The sequence below is a fragment of the Amblyomma mixtum genome, chromosome 2, assembly GCF_055824585.1.
Source record: "Amblyomma mixtum isolate Tamu chromosome 2, ASM5582458v1, whole genome shotgun sequence".
Lineage (NCBI taxonomy): Eukaryota > Metazoa > Arthropoda > Arachnida > Ixodida > Ixodidae > Amblyomma > Amblyomma mixtum.
Genome location: NC_143013.1, coordinates 296,896,670 through 296,915,256, shown reverse-complemented (window position 1 = coordinate 296,915,256; position 18,587 = coordinate 296,896,670). Strand labels below are relative to the sequence as shown.

Genomic DNA, 18,587 nt, shown 5'->3' with positions numbered 1-18,587 from the left:
TTCTTGAGCTGTACCGAACCATATATCCTTCTTGCAATACCCCGCTGACTTGTGCAAACCAGCGTGCCCAGACATCTGTGGCGCGAGAGGAGCGCACGGCCATCCTGAATGTGGCCAATCACCCATGTCATTGCTGTTAGTCCCAGAACGCACTACTAATCACAGCAGTGGGCCTGCACTAAACTGGACTGCACTGTATAAGACAATGCCTATGCAAGCCTTTGGAGTCGGCCTCCTGACGAAACACAGAGGCAATGTTGCCGCACAACGCAGGCGTGACAACAATCGCAGGATCTTGTCAGCGAAGACTATACCGGAAACGCAGTTTGTTTTGCTTCTCTCAGATCTGCACCATACCACAAAGGCTATCGGCCGGCCAGCCAGCTCAGGGAAGCTATGCTAGTTTCCAGGCCCGCTTTAGAAGCCAACACGCTTCCCACGCTTCCATTCGCAAGTTCTTCCGTCTTTCTAGCGCGATGAAATTTTGTGCTTGTCACGCACTGTTCGCAGTTCATAACCCCCTCCCCCTGCAACTGCATCAAGCCGTGATGAAGGGTATTGAGGCCATCACAATATTGGAGCAGTTCTGCTTCGTAGTTCCCAGCAGTGGGTGCACAGTGAGGCAATTAGCAGAACTCCAAAAAAAAGATCACTGCTGCTACTCAGCTCTCACTTCAAAAGCAGGCCCCCATTACCCAGGTTTTCACCAAACAAAATTATGATGTGGATGACTTTAGGCGTTTTTTTTTTGAAGCCATTTGATAGTTTGAACTGTAGGATAATTAAATTGTTTCTTCTTGTCCCTCAAGCTACAAATTAACGAGCTTTTACTTTTAATGTGTAATCTCCACAGCTGTTCTGCAAGCAAAACAAGCGTTGGCGAATGTCAACGGATACAATACTTTTGGCAAACACAAGTTCAGTCGCACACTTCACTTCATACCTGTATCACTGTCAGATGCCACAAAGCATGACCCTCCCTACTGCCAAACATTGGCAAGGAGATCAGCATTCTGCAGCACACAACTAACGTTGAGCTGTGGAGTCTTTAGGCCCACAGCCCAAGACCCCACCGACACCACTACGGTGTCTTAGGAAGCCACCACACACAAGGTCGCCTTTTCTTTCTTTTGTCAACCCGGCATCAGTGAACTCTGAGCGTCTTCGTAATGGATGTTTGTAGGTTGGATCAAGTCCAAGTCAGTGCCCTGCTGACAGGACGTGACCCTGATATGCTCGCGAGGCCAACTGATATCCACAAGAGTGGTGAGCTATATCTCAGTTTGTCTGCAGTGCTCTGAAGGCTGTGGTGATCTGAGCCAATCAAAACGGCATGTGTTGTGAAAAGTGTTCCTCCGTTCCCTTTACCCTGTGACTGGTGGCTCCATCTATGCGAGGGAAAGAGCACCAGTGTTCAACTGCTGAGCGCAGGAGACTCTACCAACTCGGCGGATGCCATGTTTGCAAATGGCGAAGCACCACTGTGCAGCAGGTCTCGGCAGTGCTGTGTTCATGCGAACTTTCTCTGCTTATTTAACCAGTGAATAAAACGCTCGCTGGATTTTTGAAACACCACCCTGAACTACCTTTATAATTACTGCAATAATACCTTGAAAAATAGTCACAATACTGCACAAATATTTCAGAGACTACTTGTTGTCTTCATTGGCCCTGAATGGACAAGTACTCTGCCTTTCACAGCAATGCAAACAACTTGTGAGATGAAGTATAGGTAGGCGACATCTGTGCGAAATAAATACCAAGCCACCATTTTGTGATCACGATGACAACAGAGTGTTGCTGGCGTAGTTTCATTTTCAAACGTGGTTCTAATGCACATGCCACTTTTAGCAATTTAAAAAAAAAAAATGCACATTAGAATAGAATAAATACGGTGTTTACAATTCTCATTACTGCATACAGGAGACTTCCAATGAAGCATTGATAAAGAAATTGAAGAGCAGGCCTGTAGAGGCATAAAAGAAAAACTGACCCATGTAGGAGCCCTGAAATGCTGCCACTTGTTCACGTGGTCATCGACCACGAGTGCATTGACAGGAGCACCAAGTGAACTACACAAATATTAGACCAGCAAAACCTTCGACTAGAAAACAAAAATGCACTTTTGTGTACCGGTGCTAATCATTCCATGTCAGATTACGTCGAAAGTACATTATTACAGCAAACTACATAAATTTCAAGAGTCCAGAACCCCTGAGTATGGCAAGTTACTGCATTCAACAAATAGACTGCCTTCAACCAAATACACTGCAGTATGTGGTGCACAATGCAGCACTTACAAACGAAGTGCAGAACAAAGGTTTCCCTCAATTCTTGACACACCTCTATAACAACAGCATGGTGAGATGCTGCAGCACTAGCACTAATGCAACCCATAGTGCAACACGCACTGCCGCTCAAGAACATGAGCTGGGTCACCGTAGCCGCAGTGGCAGCAGCTTCAAATTCAATTCACTTCAAACCTGCCCTTTTCGCAAGGTGTGGCACCCTTCGGGGGAGTGTGTGAAAATTCATCTCCTACCAGGCAAACTGGTTTAAAACAAATGAACATGGGCAATGCAAGTGTGATCCACTTCCAGGAGGTGCCAACTGCGCATGTGAACTGGCAGGTGAATGCATGAAACCTACCAAAACCTGTCAGTTGCACCTGTCATCAGCGTGAACTGCGCATGTGTACCGAAACCTGATGGCCTGTTTTCAACCAGTGGAGCTTGGGAGAGGGCAGAGCAGGTGAGGCGTGCATGCGCAAAGCAGGTGCGAGACAAAGGTGCATTAAATACCAAATGACTACCCATCCGTGCATCCCCACAACTGCCTTTTCATACTGACCACACATATCTGTCCCCACGAGCAATCGAACCAGCCATGCAATATGCACTGCATCCGAAAAGCGCTCTCACAGACAACGGTGAGCGCAAAAATTGCCACAGCAGCACAAGCATCCCCACCTTCTTCTTGGCTGGAGCACCGCATGTGTCCAGCTCGCCTGCGCCAGGCTCCCCAGGGGCCTCATATGGCCTCAAGGTCAGGTTGAGCGCAGGGTTGCCAGGTGCTGGTGCCGCTGAATCGAGACCCGGCACGTACTCGCACTCAGACTTGCCATCCTGTGGACCTTTCGACATTCTCCCTCGAGTGTGCCGTGGCTGCAGAACATTTATTTCAATTTTGTTTCAGTCAGAACACCACGGAAGCAAACAGCAGGTATGTGTAAACAAAGATCTGACTTAAAAAAAAAAATAGAGAGATATAAACCCGCTGGTTCAACAAGCAAAATAACTGACATAGTGCTGCTCAGGGAGGCGGGCGTAAATGCTTCTCTGGGCCAAACAACTGGCTCATTCATGCTCGGACCTGACACTGAAACTGGATCAGCTGTTTTTCTTTCTTAAAATAGTACCCCACTGGAGAGAGATACACTAAAATTTTGGTGATATGAATCTCATGGGGTCACCAAAAGCATAAACCAAACCCCGAGAAATGAGCTCAACCAAATCTATTTTGGGCCAACAGCATTTATTTATGGTCGCGCCTATTAGCTTGGTGCTCGCAGCGCGTGCTGCGTGATTAATGACCACGGTATAGGCGCTGGCTGGTGAGGGCAGTGCTTACTGCTTGCAGATGCACTCACGACCCCCAGACTCCTATCATCCACAGAGGCATAGGAGAGTGTCTGAAACACCAGAATTTTCACAAATTGCACATAATGCCCTTTAGCAAGAGAACTTTATGAATTTGGGACCATACAATTGTGATCCTACTGTACTTGCCTTCTTACAATATAAACCAAACTGCAGCATTGTCTATGGTGATGCAGTGATAAAAATAAGTTTACAACAAAACAACTTAAAGGTGCACTGAAGAGGAATCTGAACTTGTCTTTTTGCCGCGGGAACTCGTTCTACACGTTCCGAGATTTCTTAGAAACTGCGATTTACTGCCCTGTGAGGCCAATTTCCTCAATTAAATCGAATTAACGTCCGGCTCCCGCCTTTTTTTTTTTTTAATTCTCCCTCGCACGGTGGGCGGAGTCGACCAACGCGTGGCGCGCCTTTCACCAGGTCCCGTGGCGGCTTGCCGCTCTGCCATCGGCGGAGTAATACGTAGTAGTCCGTAGTAGCAAATAGTCCGTGCGTATTTTTATTTCTTCGGGCTTATTTTGCGGCTATATTATCTGCGAATGAAACTATTTATTCATGGAAACCTAAAAAACAAAATAAAACGAAAGCAAAGCCTCCACGGGACTGGGTGAAAGGCGCTCCACGCGTTGGTCGACTCCGCCCACCGTACGAGGCAGAATTTAAAAAAAAAGGCGGGAGCCGGACGTTAATTCGTTTTAATTGGGGAAATCGGCTACACAGGGCAATAAGTCACTGTTTCTAAGAATGCTAGGAACGTGTGGATCGAGTTCCCGCGGCAAAAAGACATGTTCAGAATCCTCTTCAGTGCACCTTTAACTTTCACTGTCTGTCTCCGATATCGATGAACATAAAAGCTGACTTGTGACAACTTGTGCACCCTGCTATATGTGATGCAGTTCTACATAATCTTGTGAGGTTACACACAACTATTTTGCGAATCCAGGTATACTGATCATACCAAGCCATTTAACCAAGCAGACCGTTCAGTAGAACCATGCTGTTAAGTTCTCCACAGGACCGTGGGGAAAAAACAAAAACGAACAAAAACATACCAGCCAGAAAACACAGCTGTGAAGCGTGCGTGAGGAAAAATCTACAACATTGCCTGCCATTTTTTTTTTGCTTTAGTTTCACTTCTATTGAAAAGAACACGCTCCTCTAGAATCTTCAAGGTTTGTGGCTCTCGCGATAGCTCACATGCACAGAAAGCCCAAAACTCCCTGTGATGGCTCTTGGTCTACCTGAGCAGCCGTTGATGGAAGAAAGGTACCAGCGAAGGGGGCATGCGCATGAAGCGGGTGAAGTTTGGTCACGCGTGTGCACTTATTCTGCACTATTTTTGTGGCAGCCACGTTAGTCCTACACAATCCTCCTCTGCTAGGACCTAGAAATTGCATTTTCAAGCTGCAGGTGACCAGGAAAACATGGATGACACAAACATGCCTCAGAGCCAGCCTGTGCAGCTTCAGCTAGTACAGCATTGCCCCACGGCACAGTTCTGGGCCTTCGGTCATTCATGCTCATGCTGCAGCGCTGAAGGAACTGCACCAACAGCCGCAACAAAATTCACGCCGCCCATAAGTGTGCTCAGCCTCCTCGTGGGTGCAACACATGCCAGAAGCCGCCAAACACAGTGGAGAACAAGTGCCGATGGATGCTAGAGTTCCACTTTCGGCACGTCACCGTTCCGTGTACTCAAGTAGGCTGTCAAAATGGCGGCACGGGGTGAACTACTATCGCAAAGTGACATTGGCGACATGGCATACGACAAAGCTTCCTCAGTTGCGACATAACAGCCAAGTTTATACTGCATGGATTTCTATAGGATCTCGCACGGGACCGCCTCACGAAAACGTAGCAGTGAGGAAAACCTGGGAACATAACAGCAGTGTTCTACAGTACCGTATTTACTCGCATAATAGGCGCACTCGCATAATAGGCACACCCCTAGTTTGGGCGCGAAAAATAAGATTTTTTTTTATTTCCGCGCATAAAAGGCGCACCCCGAACTTGGCACTGTGATCAATACTGTATTTACACGATTGCAAGCCGACACCTCGCCACCCCCTGCTCCCCAATCTTTATTTTAACAAAGTTTTTGCTGAACTGACTACTAGTCCTCACTAGTGCTGCTGCGGACCCACAGCACGTACAACGACATCGCGTAGAACAGCCGCACACAGTTTTCAGGGATGCTCACTTTAAACGTCTGTTTGGAAAGCTTCATCTCCAGCCGGAAACGTTCCCCACTTAGGCCCGCGAAAACCTCGGCGCTTGGAGTCGCATACGAAAATTTAGGGACGCCGCAGTCGCAACTGCCGCACTTCTCGGCCACGTCGTATTTTGCGACCTGCCGCACGCTTGCCGCGTTTGAGAGCAAACTCCCAGCCGTGTAGCTGTTAAGGTGCTTGCCCGTCGAGCTAAAACATCAACGCTCCGCGGCAAAGCCATAAACCACGATAACTATCGCACTACCGCAAATCCCGGCACTTGACAGCAACAACAACAACAACAACAACAAAAACAACGAGATGGAGATGCTGATGGCGATATGGATAGCGAAAGCTCGCGGCGGAGGGAAACGATGATGATGATAAGCTCTACCTGGGGCACCCTCCGTGGGTGGCGTCTGGAAGCTCCTGTGGGTGTGTGTGGCCTCCACGATCAAGCGCCTGTTGGTTGCGCGCAGCCGGAGCCGATCGCAGAGGCCTCGGCGCGTGCATTCCGAAGGCTATTCCCGCGTGGGTCGTGGAAAGTTTCGGTGCGGCCCTTACACGGATCTTTTTTTTTTAATATTTTCTTCGGGAAAACGGGGTGCGGCCCTTACACGAGTGCGTTTACGCGGTGTGTTCAATTTTGAGTCGAAAAATTTCCGGAAATTTTACCCCGCGTAATAAGCGCACCTCGAACTTTGAGCCGGATTTTCTGGAAAAAAAGTGCGCCTATTATGCGAGTAAATACGGTATACGACAGTTTCAATGATGCTAGCCTAACGCCATTTTAACACTGATGCCACAATCTATGCTCTTTCCTTCCTACTGCAGTACAATCTCGATGGTACGATCACAGCCAGTATGAATTTGTGTAATTTCTCAACCGAACTGCATAAACAGAATTTCAGAACATCTGCCCACCCCACTACGGATGATACTAACATGTGATCCACGACCACACCCGCGACACTATGTGCTACCTTCACATCAAGAACATCGTGATCATACGTTGGGCAGTACGCACACTTTTCGCGACCCCATGAAATCTGTATCATCGAGATTCTACTGCATTTTAAAATACTACGAGTGCCATATTCTTAAACAGGCCTTTTTCTTTTGTCTGTTTGACAGCCTGCAGATTTGGCCCAGCATCTGTGCACTGGCAGCGGCAGTTACTACGCGCATCAGAGGCACCCACCTTGACCTGGTCGGGCTTCCCGTCGCGGCAGCACTTGGGGCACTCCCAGCTGTTGGGCAGGTCGTCACTGACGTTGCCCTGCATCCCCAGCAGGTGCGGGTTGCGCTCGGCCAGGCAGGCCGGATGCACAATCTCCCAGCACTGGGAGCACTCCATGAGCGACGAGCAAGCCTCCTGGTCAGACGGCTGTGGCGCCCCCTTCTCCCAGCCGTCCCGCCCACACAGCATGCAGCAGGCCGTGTGCGGAAGCACGGGCTGCACAGGTCCCCCAAAAGAAGGGGCAGTCAGCGCTCCTTTGGTGAACTGATGAACCCTAATCATCATCATACACAGCAAGATCATGCCAAATGCAGGATGAACTCTGTTATCTCACCAGACCACTACTTATTTGTTTGCTACGTCCTGAACTACTTTATCTTACCTCTACCAGTACTCCGAACAGTCCCTTCCTCATTGTAAGCTCTGCAGTCCGCAATTAATCTTCAAGTCTTTTCATTACCCTACAAGTTTCAGCCCTGCGGGTGAGCACTGGCTAGATGGAACTGTCATACTCTTTTCTTTTGAAATGCACTGGTAAGCTGCTGTTCACTACTCGAGAGTGCCTTCCAAATGCACTCTAACCCATTCTTACTTTCCTGACCATTTTTTTTGCAAGGTTGAGAATTGTGGTCTACTTGGTAAGGTAGCTGCACCCTCCCTCTATGCGATGCTTCCAACACCTTGCTACCAACTGTAAACTGTTTGATGCACAGGCATGTAAAATTTGACAGCATATAAATATTAGTCTCCAATTACACTCGAATAATAACTAACCATATTATTTGAATTAATTTCCAAATGACAAGCGCAGCTTCAGTTTCCTTGAATTCACTCCTCAAGCTATCAAAAAGCAGCCCCTGAGCGTTCTGCACTCTATGGCTGAGAGAGGGAAGGAAGAGCACTCACAGCCATGCACTGGCGGCTGATGCAGGACTGCTTCATGCGGCCGGGCCCGCCAAACTTCTTCATGTCCTTGCAGAAGTGGCAGTCACCGCAGTCGGCACGCAGGCAGGCCTCGCACTTCTTGCAGCGCGTGCGCCGCCGCCGGGCCCCGTTCTTGTCCTTGTCCGAGCCGCGGCCCCCCTTCGACGAACCCTTGCCCCCCAGCGGAGGGAGGCCCACACGCGGCTTGCTCTTCTTCTGCACGCCAGGTGCCACCAACACACACACAAGGAGACCGTTCATGAAGCAGGATGCTAATCTATTATTTAATTCAATGTTAGGCCTCAACAGCTAAACCGTGGGCTAAGAGAGATGCTGCAGTGGACAGCTCTAGTATAATATCCAACCACTTCTGGTTTTTAAATGTGGGCAGAATCTATGGCGCATGAGCATTCGTGCATTTCATCTCTCTCAAAGTGTGGCCATAAATACTTAGTAGTGGCCTGTGGTTTTGCACTAAACCACACAACAGTGTAGATGTCAAGCCCATAGGACCCCATGCATATGACCCTAGCAACACTGCGTCTGCCCTATTTGGCACCACTGAATACCACCTTCATTCCTCATCTACCGCTATGCTGCTAAGGTGTACTCTCAGAGTGAGGTGGTTACCGTGTGCTTCCTTTTACAACATCACCTTTTAATTGATACAGGTGCACAAGATTATGTAGCAAATCCAGTAGGCTAGCTAAAATGCTGGAATTTACAAGACAGAATAGATGATAAAGCTTATCTTCAGACTCCGGTGAGGCGCCCTCTTTTGCAAAATCTTTCCCTAAACATGAGGCACAAAAACTTTCTTGCTGCAGACTAACCTTAGCAATGAAATGAAAGACAGGCAAGGAGAATAAATGCAAGAAAACTGAAATTCTTCTGTTTAACACACACCTTGCTCTCTGACCAGAACAGCACTGGCTTGTCAGTGATTGCAAGCACTGGATCATCATGCTTGTGCTCCTTCACCAGGCGCTGCACGTGGAAGATGGGAAAGTTTTGTTCGAGGAGTAACCACCAATGCTCTTAAAAACATGCGTCGCATATGGGGACTCACTAAAGTTCAACACACATGCACAAAAATCTACAGCAAATCCTCTTCAGAAGGCTGCTTATCAATGTACTTTATCATGGTAAATATCATATCCAAAAAAAGCTTAGTCTTCAAAGTCTCATTAAGTTCAGAGAATAAAAATGCCTCCAAAACAATAAAGCTGTAGTACAGTAAAACCTCATTAATCCAATCGCCGCTAATTCGGACTGCCAATATAGTCCCTGCCAACGCCCACATAAGACTTGTGTCGAGCACTCGTTAATTTGGACACTGCTGAGCCCGCACTGGTTAATTCGGATGTGCTCCCAAACAAAGTCCGCATCACTGTATAAACGAAAGGTGGCTGCGCACCTCTTACATCAGGCAATGGCAGGCGTGACAACATTCAGAGGGGCCTGCAGCCGAAAAATTGTGCAGGTGCATAGTTTCAGTTTCCCCTTTCTCAGTTTCGCTCCAGACCATGGCAATGGCGACTCAGCAGCGGATCGACCAGCCAGCTGAGTATGCTCTTGCGCATGTTTTTGGTGCTGCACTGCAGCACTGTCCTTTTCATTTTCTCACCAGAGGCATCTCTTCTTTAGCTTAGATACGTTGCTTTCAATCTATTACGCATTCATACACTCCCATATTAATTACTGTATCACTTCATGGGGTAGCACATACAGAATTCATCTTTCTACACTCATTTCTATGCAAAAACAAGCACTTAGAATCATCACTTTCTCTTCTTTTACCCAGCCGTCTGCACCTTTTTGTTCCATTCACTACATGTCCTGCCCCTTGAACATCTACACAAATTTCAGGTCCTGGTTTTTCTTTTCAAAGTCATCAATAAGTATATAGTATGTGTTAATTTTGTCCCTGAAAATATAATTAAAAATTATAACGTCACGCGTTTTGCTTTCTCGAACAATTTATTGTTGCCAAAAGCACGGACTAATTATGGAAAGCAAACTACATCGTTCTTTGCCATCTCCACTTGGAATAATTTGCTCCCTTCACTGAAAACCCCAATGTCATTGCACAAATTCAAAAAAATGTTAAAACGCCACTTGTTTGAATCCTTAGATGTTTAATAACGTTTTTGTGTTTGCAATCACTATGTAACATTCATTTGCTGTACACTTCTTTCCTTTTTGTCTCTTTTTGCCTTCCTTTTTTTCTTTTTTTTTTTACCTGGGATTGTTGTGCATGCGCCGGTTTATGTATTCTGTTCATGTAGCCATAGGAGGCCCTATTTGCAGTCTCGACTTTTGGGCCTCCTGATGTATATACCCCATAACCATGTACTGTAAATATGAAATAAACTTGATTTGATTTGACAAAATCTCGATGTTCATGCACAGACAAATTTCCCTCGGTTCCATCAACGTGACTCCTCCATTCATTCATTGAGGCAAAACTGCATGCTCATCACGCGTTGTTTGCAGATCAAACGGTCGCACCTCTTCACATGCAACCACGCTTGTGTGGAGGCTCCACTGCTACACATCACACCGTGATGTCCAAATTAACGAGGTTTAACTGTACAGAGATTAACCCCAACACTAAATGAGCAACAAACGACCCCAAAAACAAAAATCAAACCTTGGCATCGGCGAGCAGGGCGTCGGGATCCCTCACCAAATCTGGGACAAACTTCTTGTTAGGCGGCAGCTTTTGAAGCCAGCGGATTATCATCTGCAGGGAAACAGGCAGTGGTGAGGAACAAGCTAAGCCACCAAGAAGAAAAAACAACAAACAAAGGCAGCTTGCTTTTCGAGACTGACCCGAAGTCCGTCAATCTCCCGCCGAGTGAGGTGCACATGGCCCGCGGGAAAAGTACGGCGGCAAGGCTCCTCCGCAGAGTCCAGCGAGTCTTCATTGGGGACGGTGGGACTGCCGGCGCCACCACCGTTGGGCTTCGGTGACAAAGTGCTGAGGTCCAAGAAGGAGCTGCCATCAAAGGAGCGAGTGCCCGCTGTGCCCTGTTGCTGTGGTGCCTGGTCAAGAAAGAAGTGCATGGATGTGAGTTAAAGAAATACTATTTAAATCGACAAAAATAAAGTAGTTACATTTTGAGAGGCTAGCTCACTCAAGGCTAACTTGCTCAGTTGTTTCACAATTACATGCAACTTGTTTGCCCAACTGTTGGCTTTTTTTTCCTTGTGGTGAACTTCAAAATAAAACCAACCTCCCTCAACTGCCTCATCCCAACTCAAGTTTAGAGAACAGTGCGCCCATTCTAACTTAGCCTGCATTAGGCCTAACTCAAGTTCAGGGTTGCTAGCGACACTGATAGGTGAAAGCCAGAGCACGTGCTAAGCCTTGGGTCATATATTTAAGAGAACCCTCCTAATCACTGTTTCCACTCGAGTTATTGATCAATGCGCTCCCATCCTACCATATGCTAACCGTCCCGGTTAGCTCAGGTGGGTAGAGTCAATGCTCCGGTAAAGTGGTAGTCCAGGGTTCATACCCCGAACCAGGACCAATTTATCTTAAACTACAAACTTCCTGTGAAAGCTGCCTGTATGGCTGCGCTTGTGTGGATGCCAAAGAGTAATTTGCTCCTTTAGTGCTAAGCCTTTCTCCCCAAGTTTGCTTCTTCCCCTTCCCTTCTCTGTGGCCCTCACAAAGCAAGTGAAACAGATTTCAAACACTCACCTGGGCTTGCTGAGTGGAGCCCCTCTTGGGACCATCAATCGGGTCCCCGTCCTCGTTGCAGGTGAGGTGATTGATGCCAAGAAGGCACTGGACGTACCGTTGCAACACATACCACAGCATCTCACGGTAGAAGGGATACCGGAACTTGACAGGCACCTGCAGCACCCCGAGAGCAAGGAGACATGCTTTTGACTCGAAGCAAAAAACACCGCTTTCCCCATGGAACCTTTCCAAGTCTCTTAAGTTCTATTCACAGTGTACTTGCAAAGGGATCGGACATCTTATGGTAGGCACCAATCCTAAACTATAGGACCATTAGCAGTTTGGTTTTCTGGTTTCCATGAGAGTGAGCCAGGCCACACAAAGGCGTGGAAGGCAGGAAGGTGCGCCATTTTATTGCTCTTGATCTCCACTTGCCTCAGACTGCTGGCCTTGCGATTGCGGTGTTCTGCATCTGCAGCTTTGAGCTGCAAGTGCACTGCAATGCTATCCCACTCGAAACAACGTAACAGTGTGCTGCAGTTGCATATCTTCATTTTGGCTGGCCAAGGCAGGGATGGAGAATGTTAATTTATATTAGGAGTCAACATTTTTCCACAACTCATTCCGAGAGCTACGAGTTGAAGGATCAACTCATATTCAGATCATACCTACCATACATGCTTGTGTAAGAGCCGCACGTTTTTTTCGCGGTTTTGACAGGGTCACACCCCATCTGTTACTGTTTACTGTTACTGCTTTTGTTTTTCTGTTACTGATTACAGCGGAGCCCCAATTAAGCGTCCCCTTTTCCACTGCAACACGCATTTTTATGACGAATAAGTGCAGCACCGCATCCTACAGTAGCGTTTGCTTGGGGACTAGTTGGTTCATGTTTTCAAGGCGGAATACTTTTTAGTGTAACACATACAGGAGGCAAGACAGCGCCTGCCTTGTCCCCTTTATGTGTTGCGCTACTAAGTGTTCCACCCGGATCCCACAAATACATAACGGATTGAAATTATGGACGACAGGATGTGTGCCCGATGACTGGCAAAAATTAACCACCCGAAGTAGAACAGGTTGCTGGATCAGTTCCCTGGCAGATGTCACATGATTCTAAGTTAAGACCCTCTGAAATCTGACACTCAACTGATAGCAATGACGCTTTGGCTGACGGTTTGAAGCTGCACTGAAAGCAGGCAACTGATGACTGTCAGTATGAGATAGCCTTGGCCTGGCCTGCTTTTCCACGCGCTTCACTGTCGAAGGCTTTGTGGAAATCAATTTATATGTTCATTTTAATGCAAGGTTATTGTGCGACGATAGCAAGGTTAGACCTTATGATTAGATTGAAAGCCCTTTCTCTACAGCTTAGATTTGTCATGCAACAATAACCGTAGTAAGAAAGAAGGAAAAAATAACACGCACAGCTGTAATGCAACCATTGATGTTATGAGTTCGTTAAGGAAAAAACAAAAGAACAGGAATGTAATGCGAGGAACAATGCTGCAGTGGATGCAACGATGAGTCGAAGTTTACGAACAGACCTCAACAAATGGCATTCACGTCTTTTCTTTTTCAAGAGAGCTCCACATTATCACGCCTCCCGAATGTCAGTGGCTGTTCTTGGCAACTATTAAGCACAATGTTTTGTCCTTTCTGGTGTGCATGCCGAGCGCACAAGACAAGTTATCAGTGTTGAGGCACTATATGTTTGCAGTTCCATATGGAGTCCAGCCAACAGGACGACCCGTCCGTGGTCGTACGGAGTGTCTCCTAGCTCCCAGCGGAACATACCATGTGGCCAATATTATCCACATATGAAAGAATTCTTTTGGTTGGAATTTTTTTTCTGTTCTAATTACCAGCTCACAAGTTGGGGGTGCGGCCCTTACACGAGTAGTATATATGGTATATGTGCCAATATGTAGTACCCGAGTCTCAGGCCTAGAAAAAAAAAGCATCGGACACGTGCCCAAAGCATGTGGCAGATGAGACAGCAAACGAGAAGTTTTGAAATGAAAATAAGTATTGTAACCTTTGCATCATGATGCCATTGTAGAAAAATTTAGGCTAGTCACATAACCATGATTTCCAAGAACTTATTGTTCTTCCAGCTCTTCTGTTACTGCCAGCACAAACTACTGAAGGGAATTAGTTACGTCACAAAAATTACACTTCGAATATATCTCCTGTGCCAAGAGCATGGAGTACAATAAAAGCCTATGCCGCAATTTTTAGATAGCCAGACAAAGGTTAACTTTCCCTACATCATGAAAAATTGGTTTGGTTTATGGGGTTTAACGTCCCAGAGCGACTCAGGCACTGAGAGACGCCGTAGTGGAGGGCTCCGGAAATTTCGACCACCAGGGGTTCTTTAACGTGCACTGACATTGCACTGTACACGGGCCTCTGGAATTTATCCTCCAAAGAAATTCAACCGCCGCGGCCGGGATCGAACCCGCGTCTTTTGGGTCAGCAGCCGAGCACCATAACCACTGAGCCACCACGGCGGCTATATCATGAGAAAGGCCAGAAATGACATCAAAGGAATCAGATGCTCACATAGCTTATAGAACGTCAGGTCTGCACCCTCTCGGGTTCACTGTAAGCATTACCCCAAATGGTGCCAGCTGTCAGCGATGTTAACGTACTGATTTGTTTTTTGGTTCAGCCAACACAAAACAAAAATACACAAGGAAGTTTGACAGTCTACTGAACGAAAATAATCTAAAAAAAAACACAGAGCAGGAGAACACACACGAGAATTAAAAAGCACACTGCAGGAAAAAATGCAGTCTAGTCTGCCCAATTTTTCTGGTCAAGTGAACTGATCCAAATGCTCCGCTCGCTGAACTAAATTAAAAATCAAATGCGCTGCCCACATGACAGACTGCTGGCCCACAGATTTCTTTGGGCCAGACAACAGACTCACGTGCGTGGCGTCCTCAATCTGGCAGATCTGCAACTGCTTCTCAATGCCATAGCTGTGCAAGAAGTTTCCTCCAAACACTAGTGCATCCACAGGAGTGTAGACAGCATGGATCCATCCTGCAGAAATGTCGGGGGTGCAAGATTTGAACAGGCAACCTCATACATCTGATCCGTAGTCTGAAAGCTGGAGCACAACAGCAACGAACCTTGCAACCGCAAAACCCCTACAACAGCAGGGTTCACAAACTGGGTTCGGCAGAACTTGTTGAATGCTTTGAGTGCTTTCCAGCCTACCCCACTGATAACGCGCATACAGTAAAAGCTCATTTACAGTCAAGCCCACTTATAACAATATTCAAGTGCCATGGAAATACCATTGTTATAACCAATAATTGTTATAACAGGGTTGTGCTGAAAAAAAGAAAAGATGACAAACTTCAGAGCATTTACTGACAGTAGATACCCGGAGGGGTTTGATTGTCCTAATACCTGTAAAAGGTCATTAATTCGAACTTCAGGGAACCGGAACAATGTTCACCGTTCACCGATGACCAAAGCACCGCCATCACTGCACCACCGGGAGCTTCGCACACCTTCCCATCACAGGAATCAAGCCGGCTTTCCGGAAGTGATTCTTATCGGATATTCAAGAAGCATGCAGAACTAAGGGTGCGGCGACAGCTGACGTGAGAAAAACCGCGCTGGCTGCACGCTCGCGCACTGCACCGACTGATTGGGGGTACGCATGGCGTGCGTAGCCAATGCAGCAGCTCTCCTGATGCGATGACGCCTGCCCCTGGGACATGGGAAATTTGTGAAGCGGGGACCGTGGGGAAGTTAGCGAAGAACAGCGGAAGATGGGACAACGTAAGCGGCTGCCAGTGCCAGCCGTAGCTCAGAGTGTAAAAACAAAGAAAAATGCTTCTTCACATTTTTTTTTCTGCGAGCGGCGCACCCCTCAGAAACGTTAATAATGGACTGGTCCGCCAAGGCTCCCTACCTCTGCATGGGCCTTTTGAACAGGGGAACGCATTCACGGGTTCTTTTGCTTTCGTGGCATTGCTGCGCCAGCTCAGTCCATTGGTCGGCCCCACTCGCGCACACTTTTGTGTTGTAAGCATGGTTTTGTTGGTGTGGTTGTAGCATTTCCTTGTTGTTTTTTTTTCTATAATGGTTGACACTCAATTACCAGATTTAATTGTTATAACCAATAATGTGCCCTGACTGCATTACTATAAGCAGTTTATTTTACCATAGAACACATGGCAAAGCTGATGGTGCCCCGACTGACCATTGTTATATCCAATATATTGTTATAACCAGTATTGTTATAAGTGGGCTCGACTTTCGAACTTCAAAGAAGCAAAAAAATGTTGCAATTATCTGAAAGTTTGGATTACTGAATGATAACCAAAAAGATGGCTTACAGATGCTGATAGATCATCATTCCTAAGCACGAAATATTGTGTGAAAGTATGGTTTTTTTGCAGGTCGTACCAACCAACCAGTGACAGCAACAAGGGAGGTGAGGGGTAGTGGGCACCACAACTTCATTCGGTACCAGACAAGGCAATTTTATTTGCCAAAAAGTGCCTGTATTAAATGCCTTGGCCCATGAACTGAGTTGTGGCTGGTAAAAGCGAATGTGCAAAGTGCTTCATTATCTCTACCAGGAGCAAGGCCAGGAAGCCATCACTCCGTCCAAAAATTTTATGTCACAACACTGTAATCCCACTCCTCTGTGCCACTTTACTACAAATATTGTAGTGCAGTTCCTGAAACCAACATATACGAGGGGGTACCCAAAAGAAACCGGACTTATTTTTGTTTGAACTTATTTGTTCACATTTTAAGCACAGACCTTCAATCTCCTTCAAAGTACTCCCCACTTGCAATGATACGCTTGTCGAATCTTTCATTCCATTTTTCAAAACATTGTTTAAATTCATCTTTTGTGATGCTTGACAGTGCCTCAGTCGTTTTTTCTTCACCTCCGCAACATCAGCGAAACGCTTTCCATTCACCTATTTTTTCATTCTAGTAAACAAAGAAAGTAGCACGGGGCAAGGTCGGGAGAGTATGAAGGTTGAGGAATAGGGGTCATGCCATTTTTGGTCCAAAATTGTCGTAGAGACAGGGCTGTGTGAGCAGGGGCATTGCCATGACGGAAAAACCAGTCACCCGACCGCCACAAATCTGGCCGCTTCCACCGCACACTGTTGCCCAATCTTTTCAAAACATTGTAGAAAGCCTGGCTAACTGTCTGACCCTACGGAACAAATTCTCAATGGACGACTCCTCTCACGTCGAATAAACAAATCAGCATTGTTTTGAGGTTTGGTTTCACCTGAGGAGCTTTCTTGAGGCGAGGTGAATTCGAAGTTTTCCATTGGCATTATTGTTGCTTTGATTCAGGATTCGATTCAGGAACACTTGAGTTGTCCCCATAGCATCGTCCTTGTACGTCTTTCTTAATATTTCAAGAGTTTCCATTCAGCTTTCTCCGAGCAAAAATCAGAATTTCACCGGCGCACGCTGTTCACGAAAATCAGCCATTGCAAAAACGACATTCACACAAAACAGTCATCACTCTAAAACTCTGCCTAAACTAGTCTGACCTCCTTCAACGGCGGCACTCGGCTTACTGACTCTGGAATGTTCGTTCTATGCGCTCCTAGTGGCGAAACGCGGTACCACAGAAGCTTTGCCGACCAAAAAATTTAGTCCGGTTTCTTTTGGGTACCCCCTCGTATGTCCTCTAGGAAACTTGGGCGCTGACAGCACTGTCCCCAATGTACACACAACAAAAACAAAGAAGGAAATCGCACAGTGCAGCACGAAATAAAAGGGCATCCCATCGTACCTGCACTTAGGTTTCAAACGGACACCAGCCTCACTCCAGTCAGAATTCTGAGTCGCTCACGCACATCAGCCCATCTCCGGCACCCAGTGCACGTGTGAGCTCCAGTGCTCCACGAATTGACAGAAGCGAGACCAAATTGCTCTGAATTAGAGTCAAACACGTTATAAGCAAAACAATGTATATAACGAAGGAATGACTGTTCCCCTTGGAAGCTCAATCAACATGGGCTATAACGAAGTAATCGCCAGACCCCTTCAACTTCGTTATAACGAGGTTCAACTGCATTGAATTTCACACCACAGAAGAGTACCTACATTTGATGGAGCTGGAAGGCTTGCTGAAATTACTAAATTTTCCAAATTAATTAGTTTTACTGCATGGCACTGACAGCAACACTGCCCCCTCCCCCCAAAATGCAAGGAAGCATACCTGTAGGAATGAAGAAGGTATCGCCCTCATTCAGGGTGACGCGGTCGCACTTCTCCACAGTTTCACCAAAGAAGACGTCCCCCTGCTTCCCGGACAGGACCCACTGCTCATAAAGCTGGAAGTTCCGCTTGGTCGGAGGTATCAGCCAAAACACCTGGGGAAACACACAGTGGCAATCGCACATGGGACTCAGCCCCGTAGCAGACATCTCAGGGGTATCGAGAGAGAACTGTGGCAAAGGATCAGGCTCAACCTATAGCAGCATCAGGCACAAGCTAATATACTGCCCCAGTCAACAGACAAACCAAATTCAGAAGAGCGTGTTGTCGCGCTAGTTGGTTCTGCATAGTATATAAGTGAATTGCGTAACAACTTAGACAGGACACAGAAAGAAACACATACAACAGTTCACGAGCGCCAAGTGAGAGTAAAAACCAAATTTATTGACTTTTGTAAGAGCTTGCAACTAATGTCTTTAGCAAATGCAATCGATGCCAGTTCTAAGAATTCTTTGTCAGTATTTTTTACAGCAAAAACGCACAAACCTGATCTTCCGTTTAGGACTATTGTAAGTGAGAAGGGATCCTGGCAACACCAAGTTAGCCGATTCCTTCTTGCTAAGCTTAAATGCCTT

At 46.7% G+C, this 18,587-nt stretch overlaps 1 protein-coding gene across 3 annotated transcripts in view; it reads right to left on the bottom strand.

The window, feature by feature from the left end:
* The window catches only part of Kdm2 (Lysine demethylase 2), a 42,008-nt gene that overhangs the window by 6,199 nt on the left and 17,222 nt on the right, over positions 1 to 18,587 (bottom strand). For 2 of the 3 annotated variants that reach the window (XM_089574554.1, XM_089574552.1), the window contains exons 8-16: positions 17,954 to 18,107; positions 14,663 to 14,778; positions 11,746 to 11,901; positions 10,869 to 11,081; positions 10,687 to 10,779; positions 8,941 to 9,020; positions 8,016 to 8,268; positions 7,071 to 7,325; positions 2,970 to 3,164 (exon numbers count right to left, since the gene is read on the bottom strand). In XM_089574554.1, coding sequence (XP_089430680.1) covers positions 2,970 to 3,164; positions 7,071 to 7,325; positions 8,016 to 8,268; positions 8,941 to 9,020; positions 10,687 to 10,779; positions 10,869 to 11,081; positions 11,746 to 11,901; positions 14,663 to 14,778; positions 17,954 to 18,107 — 1,515 coding nt within the window. Of the gene's footprint in view, positions 1 to 2,969; positions 3,165 to 7,070; positions 7,326 to 8,015; positions 8,269 to 8,939; positions 9,021 to 10,686; positions 10,780 to 10,868; positions 11,082 to 11,745; positions 11,902 to 14,662; positions 14,779 to 17,953; positions 18,108 to 18,587 lie in introns of all 3 variants that reach the window. The other variant, XM_089574553.1, reaches the window with a different exon arrangement.